The sequence below is a fragment of the Chaetura pelagica genome, unplaced genomic scaffold (assembly GCF_000747805.2).
Source record: "Chaetura pelagica isolate M959 unplaced genomic scaffold, ChaPel_1.0 scaffold142, whole genome shotgun sequence".
Classification (NCBI taxonomy): Eukaryota; Metazoa; Chordata; class Aves; order Apodiformes; family Apodidae; genus Chaetura; species Chaetura pelagica.
In genome coordinates, this window is record NW_009952973.1 from 7,661,619 (window position 1) to 7,674,191 (window position 12,573).

Genomic DNA, 12,573 nt, shown 5'->3' on the forward strand with positions numbered 1-12,573 from the left:
CAGTATCAGCCTTTTAAAAATATTATGAGTGTGTGGTTGTTCCACTTGAACTTTGAAATTCAGATTGCGCCACAGATCTAATCAATTGAAAATGCTGAAAAGTAGACATCAGGGATTTAACATCAAGACACAGACAGTAGCCAAAATAACTGACCTACTGTATCCTGACAATCAGTGCATCTAGTTCTCTTTATTTCCAAGATGTGTCTCCTTTTTTTCCTAAATGTTATTTGCAGATGCTTAAGAATGTTGTAAAATGCCAGATGAACTTAACTGGGAGAATTAATATGTATACCTCTTTGTTGAGAAGAGACAGAGGCGGTTTGCAGTTTTGCTTTGCAGCTTTTTTTCTCAGAGGCACTTAATTTTACAACTTCCTTACCTTAAGCACATCTGAATGACACAGAAATAAAAGCCAGGTACAGTGTTTGGTAGTCATGAAGACTATCCAGCAGCATTTCATCAGCTGGAGTAAAGGTTAATATTTTAGATATATTGTCTTTTCTCAATCCAGTATAGGCTTTTCTTCATGTGCTTTTGACAGTTACCTGCTTTCAAAGTCTCAGTTTTATGAGGACTGTGTCAGCCTTTTCTACATTCAGGAGCAGCCAGTGCGTTTTTTTAGGAGTGCTTCAATGATTTCTTCTTGGCAATCAGTTCTAGAATAATGCTGGCAACAATCAGAAATGCAGGTAAGATTCTTGGTTACAAAATAGGTAGTATTTTTAAAATTTATTTCCAAATATGTGAACGTCTTTTGAAAAGCAAATGGCACTTATGTATCTATGGTAACCAGTGCAGCATGAGGCAGAGTGATAACTTGCTCATGTGAGGAAGGAACTGAAAAGAAGAATGAAAAACTAGCACTTCTTCTTTTAATGAGTAAAAATGCATTTTTAAAGATAAGCCTTAGAAAAATAAGCTTGTGGTGGTGGGCATGCAGTTTGTAGGTGAGCTGTTCTCTGCCTTGTGAAATCATGAAGAAGGATCTAACTTACTCAGAAACGTGTTACTCATGTCCATCTTGATCCTATCCAATGCTGAGGCATGATGATTTTTTTCTTCCTTTTTTTTTTTTTTTTCCTAACTACAGTTTCAGAAACTTCACTTGGGTGATAGAAAAAAATTGAACTTTTGTTACCTTTGTTTCATTTAGTGCAAGTCATCCTTAGGTCTGTGCCTCAGGCATTCCCTTAATTCAGATGCACGTAGTATCATTACTTAATAGAGCTGACTCCTGCTCTCCACAGTGATCAGACGAAAACAATGTTAATGTGCAGCTGCTACTTCAGACTTTGTGACCTGTTCCAGTGCTTATAGTAACTTTCTTCTTACAGTAAATGAAAATGTGTTAACTGGGCAGGAATTAGTTGTATTTTTGGAAGGCTTTAGTTTTAAAGGAAAAATCAAGTTACTGTTCATTACCTCAGTACCAGAGAACTGATTTGGATTTCTGTGAAATGGAGCCATGTTGGCTGCAAACAGGAATTTGTTCTTGGAAGGGTAACAACAGCCAGCCTGTTGCCCTTGTTTACACTGTAAAAGGTACATAGGAAAAGAGGGAATTGCATCCAGCATGCACTCTGTGTAATAAAAACATTAGAAGAACTGCTGAATTGGCCTTCCTTCTAAATAAATGTTAGGGCAGATATTAAAAACTAAGGAGAGCCAAGCCGAGGTTGCAAAAATCTTTCCTGTCAAAAATCTCTGTGAGAATTAAGATGACTGAGTTTTGGCAATTTCATTGCGCCCTTTCAGAACAAAAGCATTCAGCTTTGTGTGCTTTTATCTACCTCTGTTTTCAGGCTCTCAATGACTTAAGTGGTACATGTTTCAGAGGTGGTTAAAATTTGTGAGAATTTCAGCTTGATTCTCAAAGGCAGATAATTTCTTTGCACATTTGTGGTGGTGGTAGCATGCTTGAGACTAATGGTGTCAATATGCTGAAATATGCCTTTGCCAGCTCTCTCCTGCTACCTTAATACTCATAATATACTCTGAAAATTGCATCAGGTAAATAATGAACTTAGAGATACACAAATTACTTGGCAGAATGGTTTGTTTAATATTATACCTGAGAAAAGACAAAAAGAAAGCTGATGAGTCACTTAGAAGGACGGAAATCTGAGGAGCTTAATTATCAGATAAGTACATGTAAGGATGGTGAAAAATGTTTGCAAAAATAGCTGAATGAAGTTTGCTGCCAGGCTGCCTTGACCTGTAAACCACCTCTCAAGGTCAATAGATCTGTGCTTCAAAGGGTAGATTTACCAAAGACTTCTATTTGTTGCCATTGCCTTGTAGCCATTTTGAAATTAATCTCAAGAATGTATATCATAAATGTATATCATATGCATTTATGTAAATATTTTTAAATGTACATATGTAGAGAAAGAAAGAGATTCTAATGGGTGGATGGAAACAGTGCATCTGCAGGAAGAATTAGATCTCCTTGTGCATCTCTCTTATTGCCCCCATATAGTATAGTCATGAAAGAGAGGGAGATTTTCTAAAGGCATTTGAAGATATTTTGACTGATATTTATTTTTATAGTTCTATTTTTAAATTGACTACATCCTTGCTTAAACACTGATTTGTAAGTGTAAGTAAAGAGAAGAGGAATTGCAAGGCAAATTGCCTTGACCAGATCTTGGATGACACATCCACACCCACTGTGCAAAGCTCAGGATGTTCTGGCGCACAACCAGAGATCTGAAAGGTTGTTAGGAAGTCTGCCCCTCCTGTTAAAAGCTCCCGCGTATCCCCAGGCCATTGCTGAAATATTTGCATACCTTGTTCTTACGTAAAATTCCTTAGCTTCCTTCCTACATGACTTGTTCCAGTGTTTAACTGTCATTGTTGCAGGGTGGAGAGAGGAGAGTTCTACATTGTTTGTGTCTAAGCTAGGCCTGTTTTTCTTCAAGTTCTTGTCTGCTTATCATCCTCAATGGATATGGAGAATCATTGAATGTCAGCTGTTTTCTGATGTTTTATGTTTGATTCACCTCTCTGTCTTCATCCTCATTTCCTGACTAAGTAAGCAAGATATTTTTGTGTGTGTATGACATAGCTTGTCACAAAAGCTATGCTTTTAAACTATCTCATAGTTTTCTTAAAACTTTCCAATTTGCTGTATTTTTCTCGAAGTGCAGCAGTAAAACTGTTTCAATGTCCAAAAGCAATGATATAGAAAAAAAATGAAGTTTCATGTCTTATGCTAATGTGTCTCAGAATTATGTTTATTTTCCTTTTGAAATAATGGTGTGATCATCCAAATTTTAGTATTGCAGATTCTTAAGAGATGCTTAATATGTTAGTGATAATTTTCCATTCATATTGCTGTCATACTTTGAACATCTTTGCCGAGTTTCATCATCATTAGACTACCTCTAGATTAATTACTAATATTAATTGTAAATTACAGTTGTTACCTTCAAATAAGTTGCAAGTTCACTGTAATCAGCCATTTAATAAATGTGGTTTTTTATTTCAGTATTATAGTTGTTAAAGTTGAAATACTAGGTACTGAACATAGTATACACAGACCTTTGAAAGACCACACTGGTCTATATTTTTCCAGTTTGATAGAGGGGGGAAAAAAAATACTACTCTCATTAAAGGTTTTTCAGGCAGTTACACAGCCACATAATAGACATTTCAGCCAGATTCTGCTTCCATAATTTACTTGGGAACTTTCTGCAGCTTCTTGAAGGTTTACTTAGGTGACATAAACTAAAGTTTATGAAGGGTATTCTTTTTGCCTATCAGTATGCTCTTCAACCTGGGAGAGCGAGAGAAATTAGTGAGGTTTAATAGGATTCCATTTTCATTTCCTTATTACCCTACATTGTTTTGAAACAGCCTTTAATAATGTTTTCTTATGTTCAGTATGGACGTTGAAATTACTGACTTGTAATTCTGTTGGTACTGCTTCCCCTTTTAAAAATGGGTGTGTTTGCTTAGGGGTTTTTTACTTTCAGCAATAACTGATAATGCTTCAGAAAATGCTTTCACTTGAAATCCACTCCAGCCCATCCCCCTCTTTTCATGAACTGTGACTTTCTTGGGTAAACTGTACATTTTACCTTGACAGGCTTTTCAGTGCCAGGCATCAGCAGGCCTGTTTCTGCTAAGACTTCTTATCACTCAAGTATGAATTTTGTAAAAATGTGACATGTGAAAACTGAGTTTCTTAATGCATTACTTGGGATTTTCAAGGTCCATTAAAAGCTGATAGCGGGCTTCTTCAAGGTGAAACTAGATTTGAAATTTGCTGCCCTGAAGTTGGCTGGACTTTGTGTGTGTGTGTCCGTATTCGAAAAATGACAAAATTCGGTTCCATGGCAGTGCTAGGCTGGGTGGGGTAAGATGCTGGAAGGTGAAGAGAGAGTCTGTGAAGAGACAGATGCCAGCTTTCTACCAGCCTTTCACCAGTTTTCTTCCCACCTTCTTTGTCTGTTTTCCTTCCATATCTTCCTTTACATTTACTGTCCCCAGATTTCTTGACTTATTGGAGCATCTCGTTCTTGAAGACATCTTACCCCTTCCTCTTCTCTTGCTTCCCTGTAGATGGGATAGTTTTCCTGACTTCTTCACCAAAACAGAGTGGAGGAGACTTTGTTACTTGTGACTGAGAACATCCCTGGTCAAATGCTGAGGGAATTATTCTGCTGGGTGACTGAGGTGGTCTTCAGCTAATGGCTGAGTATTTCTAGGGTGAGGCGTGTTGTTCTCTAGGTTTTTGCAACATTAGGCAAATGTCTGCTCTTCTACTGTGATTTAATGTGAAAACACAGTTCTTTTTACAAGAACTTCACCATTTTTCCATTTCAGAATTAGTTTAAGTAAATGAATATGAAATGTTTTAGGAATTTAGACAGAAATGTTTCAAATTATTGTCTTCCCCATCAATTATTTTTTGCTTTTTGACAGCATATGTGTATTGTTTCATTTTAACTAATGCTAAAAATTACCACTGAAAACACTTGCTGAAGAAAGAATTTTCTCTAAGCATGTTATAGAAACACAGTATCAAACAATAGCCAATAAAATGTTATCTCCACGTGCGTCTTGTGTAATATTTTGGTGCTAGTACTGGATTTATTAAGTTGTGCATTGGAAAGAAGTTCACCCCTTACATGCTTGTCTGATTTTTTTCCATTTGTGTCTTTTGTGAGTCTGGCAGGTCACCGGATTCAGTTCTATACTTTGTCTAAGTCATTCTCATGTAATGGGCTGAGCCTTATTTAGGCAATGAAGTTAAAAAAAGACCCCAAAGCTAATATTGCACCAGTATCAGTGTTTTAAATGATAATGTGTGACTTCAGTGGAGAAACAGGACATGCTACAGGTTTCAAATACTGATAGCAATATGGATTTCTTCACAACTTGTAAGAGCAGCTGATCTCTGGTAGAAATTGCTGTTGCTGGGCATTTCCAGGACAATAACATTACTGAAAAGTGTTAAATGTGTGTGTAGTCTGGAAAAAAAAAATAAATCCTATGCCTTTCTAGAAAATGGGAGCAAGACATCCTGGAAATGTCATCATTACCTGTAAACTGGTATGAGGAATAGCTTAGCCTAGTGAATTCAAAGTGTTAAATGGTTGCTATTCCACCGTGAAACCCTGCTGCTGAAAACTGCTTTACAGGCAGTTTTCCTTTTTATCAGTGTAACCTAGACCCTGTGAATGCCTCTTCTTTCAGAAACAACAGTTGCATGTTGCCTTCCTTGTATATGTTCACAGAGATATGAAGAATAAACATGAAGTATTGTGTATTGCAAAGCTGTAACAAGGAATTAGTTAATAAATAATATAGGAAATTAATAATTAACTGCCTTGTCTTACACCTTTCTGATCTTTGTCCACCTGGTACTTCATAGGAATCTAGTTTGTCTTCCATTGCCACTTATCTAGTCATGCTTACTCTTTCATGTTTCCTCTCACTGTGTTTTATTGCCATTGCTCATGTTTTCTCAGTTTCCTCTGAGTGTGTGGTGTTTACAGACACTGCCACACAGTCCTGAGCCCTATTTTAACCAATGCATGAATGAAGCATAGTTTCAACTTTGTCCTGAAACTAACTATTTAATCAGTGATGTTAGAAAAGATAGCATAATAGTTAAGATGCCAGACCTCTAATTTCAAAGACATGATGTAGTTTTCTTCACTAATGGCAGTGATTTCAGACAAATTTCTAAATACCAATAATTTGAGGAAAGCTCATTAATTTTCCTGTACTGTTTTGCAGGGGATTTCCCAAGAAAACAGGCAGAACTGCTAGGATAGCATCAGATGAAGAGATTCAAGGGTCAAAAGATGCTGTAATTCAGGATCTGGAAAGAAAACTTCGCTTCAAGGAAGACCTTTTGAACAATGGGCAACCGGTATAAAAACATAAAATCCTCTGGGAAATGAAAGTGGGCATCAAGGGTAGTTTCTCAGATGTGCTGCATGTAAAACAATCCTGTGATTATTTTTATATTTTATGCATTTATTATTTTAAGTTGCATTTCCAAAGCTGCATTTCTGTAAGGAAATGTTTTGGCCTATCATTCCCTCTTCTGGTTGGCAACTTTACTTGGACTTTTCAAAGCAGTGGAGGTCTCAAAGATAATTAATTTGCATAAGAAGCCTGCACAGTCTGTACCTCAAGGGCCTTTTCAGCTACCGAGGCAATTTACTTTTGACTGTTCATCACTGAGTGGTCAGCCAGTAAGCATATGCATAGCTCTTGATCAGTCTAAGCTCATTCTACCTTTTGCTGAGCTGTCAGACAATGGAGGGAAAGAATAGGTGGTAAGTGGACAATGGAAGGGGACAGGGCAGTTCATCATGAGAAACAAATCCATTAGGATTCAGGCATCATTAGATCCTTCAGCTGCAGGACTTTTTTGACCAATAGAATAAAAAGCAACCTGTAGTACTCACGGAAAGATTTCATTAAGAATTAACTCTCTGCTTGAGAAGTCAAGAAATTAGTTAAAATGGGCAAATATATCAAACCATTGAAATGCTCATCTGCAATGTTCTCTGTCATTTTTTGTGCATTTTAAGATACACATAAAAGATAAAGTAACAAATTCTTCGTGCTCAGAGCTGATGAACAGCAAGTGTCTGAAGACTTCATTACTGTTATTAAGGCATGGATTTAAATATCTTTGAAGCAGGAATCTCTCTTAAGAGGAAAATATTTGTTTTAAATGTAGAGTGCCACTCCTGTCCATGAAATGTTTTCAAAAGCATCTGAATGTCTCGGGATACCTTTGGTGTCACTGAAAGGTAGTGCACTTCAACATTTCTCTGGACCGTGCTCAGGAGTTTGCAATGTTTGCTACTGTGTCTGAGAAGAGGACTATGGTGTTGTAGCCCATTGTGTCAGACCACCTACTCCACAGCTGGCAGATTCTGGTTCTTAATAAGAGTGAAGTAGGGACAATGTTCAGAGGTACTGGTGCTGCTGTGTAGCAGCAATGGAGAAAAGTACCTTTCTCCATTGGCTGCATAGGGTTTGGCAGTTTTCTGTAACGGCTAAGCAGAACCATTCTCATAGTGTGTGAGTTCCCGTGTTTTCAAAGGAGGTGGTCTGAGCATGACTGTCAATGCCTATTTTGGAAAGTGAGAGAGTATGTTTGGCCTGGACAAATTAATGGAATGTCCTGACAAAGCCCACATGGCCCAAGGAATAAAAAAAACCCAACAAACCAACAACCCAAACTGTGATCAGATGATGTGGGAGACTGAACCAAGTAAACTCTGCTTTTGCACTTGCCTTGAGGCTTTTGCCTTGCAGATTCCTGCCTTGGGTGATTCTGTGTAATCATGGCTGTGGGCACTTAAAGTGATCACAGAGAAATTAAAGTGAAGAAAAGTTCATGACTTGCTTAGACATTTGTAACTAAGCCATGATTGGTACCTGGTTTTCATGATTCTCAACCTGCTGGTTTAGCTACAATATGACATATTTTAAAAATTAATTTAAATGGGCTTTTTAAAAAAGTGAAGAGTTAAATAGATGTAATGTTTTACTTTCCATTCTTTCTTCATTTTTGTGTTTAAATGAAGCATTTCACCGCGTAATGAGTTCACCCTTCATTCACTGTTGATTTGTAATAAAGTGTTGAAGTGCCTGAAATGTGTTATTGAATGCAGAAGGAAAAATAATAATGAAAAAAAGTGAATTGTGCACTTAAGGTTTTCTTTTAACTTGCTTTACCTTCTGGAGTGTAAATTGTCTTTTATAAGCTGTCTCCTTAATTACCAAGAGAGTAAAAAGAAATAGAAATAAAAAAAAGTAGACAATATATTTTTCTATAAAGCTGTCATATTTTTTACAAAATAATCAAATAGTGAAGTATCTTCTTAGCTTTTTGGCAGAGTTTTTTGCTGTTTGGTTCTAATGTTAAAATTGAGCAGACTGACTAGAAGTAAGATTTTTGATGGCCATGGTGATTTAAGCAGTTCCTATTGCTCATTCCTGCCCAAGTTCCTGGCAAGAAGATGGCAACACATGGCAGAGTCAGGGCAAAGGTTTGCTTAAGCCAGAAGAGCCACTTGTAATGCAAAAAAAAAAAAAAAATCATTACAAACCACAGTAGAAAATTTCTGTTAGAAACGTATTGCTGCTGTCTTGATTAGCATTACTTAAAGCGTTGATTACTGTCTAACTGCCTTGTAGTTCTTAAGGAGAAGCAAGAACTTTTCTTGGTTTCCCTCTTATTCATCCTCCTTTTATTTTCTGTGCAGAGATTAACTTATGAGGAGAAAATGGCTCGTCGGCTGCTGGGAGCAGACAGTGCTGCAACTGTCTTCAATATACAGGAACCAGAAGAGGAGCCTGCTATACAGGTGCCACATAATTCTACTATTTCATAGGAGAATAAAAGTATCTTTCAATTTTTCTTTTTTATGGGCTATGATTGTCTTAAAAGAAGTCCTACATGAGACAGTAAATATACACAAGATAGGATGCTTTTGATTACAGGAGTCATATGTTACATATCAGTGGAGTAAACTGGAGGATCACATGCCTATTGCTCGGTTTTTCCATGCTGAATAAGGTTGAGAGTTCTCAAATGTCCACTCTCTGTTTTAAACTCTTCCGTTTATCCTGTTCTGTCGAGACCTTTAAGTCTTTCAAGGCAAAAATACACCTACTATCTAGAAACTACGTTCTCTTTGTGTGTAATCTGCACTCTTTTGGATGCAGACCAAAACCACAACAGAAAGTCTGCTTAAAAGGCCAGGTACACATTCTCCTTTGTTAGATGCTGGAGCTGCTATTCGGAAATGTGTAGCATTTGTTTGCTTATGTTGCCACTTAAAGTATGTCCTCCTGATAAAAACTCTGAGAAACTGTCATGGATGCCTCTTGGTCTTCTTTCTGCCTCTTGATCTTTTTTTCTACCCTTGCAGGAAGCTCGCTCTGTTGGTGCTTCTGTAGGGAGCCCTGTGGATATTCAAAAGGTTAATGTTTTCACCTTTTCTGTCTTGCTTTTTGTCCATTGATTTTTTTTTTTTCTCTGTTGTCTTTGCCCTTTCCTTTCTACTGTTCTTGGTTAATAACAAGAGGTCACCTAGCAGTAGTAACTGGGGAGATTTGGGCTGCACTCCTTTCCAGGCATTAAAGTTGTTTCTAAGTCTAATTGTCTGAGTGCAGCAGCTTAACCGCGTAACTGCAGCGATGGTGTGTGCTCCAGGAGCTTTCTACCATTATAACATACACTGATCCTAACTGCTGTGCATCCAAATCAGCTGCTCTGTATATATACCACATCTACTTCATTGTTTACTTTGATGATAAACTTTCAAGGAACAAAAACATTTTAAAAAATGTCTGCAGTTTACAAAAGTAGTTCTCTATTCTTCCACTTTTACTGCTATTGAGGGCTATGAGGGGTTCTGTAACCAGACAGTAGAAAGACCACACATCATTCCTACACCAGAGTCAATGGTAGGGAATGGGCATGTGAAAGGAGGTTTCATATCAGATGTGTTCTCTCTTAAATAAAATAAGGGTCAGAGACAAGGGGAAAAGGTCAATTGAAAGAGTGCCTGAATTTCTGCTGTCTGAGAAGAGTATTGGCTATTTTTTATTTATTATTTTTTTCTGCTTCTGAGCTTTCTGGCATTATCTTTGTTATCACTAAGATTGAAAGCAGGACTTTTGTACTATGAAGTAGTTAAGACTGAACAGGTCAAGCAAGTACATAACTCTGTATGTCACTGTAACGTTCCCAGTATCTGAATACAGCATTCAAACAAGCAGTAGGGTTTTACATGGGATGAAACTTGCCTCTCTTCATCCTGTGTCTTTTATGACAAATTTTGTTTTTAAGGAAGGAGTGACACTTTTAACCAGACAAAGGGAACCACAGCAACAGGAGTAGAGGGAGGCAACTATTGTGGACAGCCAGTATTAGCATTTTCTCATATTTATTTTTTTTTCCCCCCTCATTTTACTGGCAACCATAAACAAAACCATTTTAGCCTTCTTGTGCAGCCTTTGGTACAGATCTATGCAAACAGCAGATGTGGACCATATGGTTTTCTGGCCATCTGGAAACAAACCCCTCCCCCCCATCTGCCTGTACCATCAAGGAAATATTAGTGTGTTTCTTTTGTCTTTATGGACTGCTTCAGAATACTTTTATTCTTACAGGCTTTTTAAAAAATGGAAAGAAAGCAGCCAGTGACTTTCCTTCCTCTTATAAATTAGATCCTAAGATAACATTAAATACAATTTTTGCCTCATACCAGATGTCTTTCGTATAAAACAAAAGGGAAGTTACTTGAGGCATGGATTATAGTGTTCTTCTTCAACAAGATAGTTTCCTTTTATATGTAAAACCTTAATAGATTGTCAAATATCCACAGAATGAAAAAAAAACCAAACAACAAAACAACAACACAACATACTAGGAACACATCTTGCTGAGTGATGTGTTGAAGCTGGATACTAATATGTGCCTTTCTTATTTGATAGGAATATAAAGTCTCCAGCTTTGAGCAAAGATTGATCAGTGAAATTGAATACAGGCTGGAGAGATCTCCTGTGGAAGAATCAGATGATGAGGTGCAACATGGAGATGAACCCGTTGATAACAGTATGTCACCGTATTTTGAGATAAAGCTGAAGCATTACAAAATCTTTGAGGGAATGCCAGTCACATTTACATGCAAAGTGGCAGGAAATCCAAAGCCAAAGGTAAGAAAAGAGTGTAAATGTCTCTAGAAATGCTCTGAACTGTTCTGTGTTGGTAACTTACAGTGAGCCCCTGGACCCTATAGACTGCATCTTACAGGAAGAGCAGGCATTATCTCCTGACAAGACAGAGTCCTAGCTGGTATAAATTGTCAAATCTCTTTTGACATGACTCAAATTATTGAGATTTATATTAGGCAAAAGTCCTACTATGAGGGTTCGTCTCTTAGTTACTCACTCTTGAGACTTTATCTCCGCTACATTACCTAGAAGTAATACTTCTGTCATTTTCAGAGGTACTTGCAGGGTACATCTGTACCAAAGAATGCAGTGCAGTGCTAGAAAACCCCATGTGAGCTGGCACAGTAGTCCCAAAAGCAGCCTCATCAGGTTAACATGGGTAACTAGCTCAGGCACTGCAACATCCTAATGCAAAAATTGTTGCTTCTGCTTCAGAAGTCAGCATGGTATCTCAGCATTCTTCGGTGTTTCAGAGTTTGTATCTACACACCCTAGCAAGACCAAGATTTATTGAAAGCTAGAGGAGGGCACACTAAAATACCATAAGCTCCTGTATATCCCAGCAGCAAGATGAGACTTGATGGTGAGGTTTTAATGAGCTTCTGAGGGAGGGTTGGGCTTGGGAAGCATTTCCTTTTAGCAAATGTAAATGTTGATGTCATTAGTTTAGAAGAATGCCTTCTTTTGGTAGGTTGTGTTTAACCATTTCAGAAATTGCTTGGCAATCATCTGATTCATTATGCAGCAAGCAAACAGCAGTAGCTTCTTCAACTTCTTTGCCAAAGCCAGTATCTTCTCTTGTGAGGTCCTTGGAGCTCTTACAGTGACCTCTTGTGGATAGGTGTTCTTTTCTTCTTAGACGTGATCAAAGATGCCTTTTCTCTTAGATAAGATCTTCACAGCAGCAGCCACATCTAAGTCTCTCATCTAGTGACAGTTTTACAGGTATTTAGGATTTTGAACAGAGATAAATGCTAATGTCTTTACATGTCCAATGATACTGGTGTATGATACTGCACAAACTGTGAAAGAAAAAATTGACTTTGTCAAGTAGCAGAGAAAGAATGACAGAGAACTAGGGCTCCATCTACATTAAGAAGTAGTGCAGACCAGAAGAAGCAAATTTGTAGAATGAGGTATCTATCCCTGCTTGCCTTTCAGGAGGTTTTATTTCAGGCTAGCTCTAATCTCATCCCACAGACTGAAGCAGATGCTGTGCATTAGATGTGTTTTTGGAGCACATTTTCTGGCTTAGTTTCATCTCAAAGGAATCCAATACTGTGCTCCAAGACCACAACATGATGTGAACCACTGTAAAGTAAGTGGGGCTGATCCGCATACTCATAT

At 37.7% G+C, this 12,573-nt stretch overlaps 1 protein-coding gene across 1 annotated transcript in view; it reads left to right on the plus strand.

The window, feature by feature from the left end:
* Window positions 1-12,573, plus strand: part of PALLD (palladin, cytoskeletal associated protein) — a 185,696-nt gene that overhangs the window by 153,694 nt on the left and 19,429 nt on the right. Inside the window, exons 11-13 of the mRNA XM_009995934.1 lie at window positions 6,253-6,388; window positions 8,748-8,849; window positions 10,987-11,208. Of these exons, the coding sequence (XP_009994236.1) occupies window positions 6,253-6,388; window positions 8,748-8,849; window positions 10,987-11,208 (460 nt within the window). The remainder of the gene's footprint in view (window positions 1-6,252; window positions 6,389-8,747; window positions 8,850-10,986; window positions 11,209-12,573) is intronic.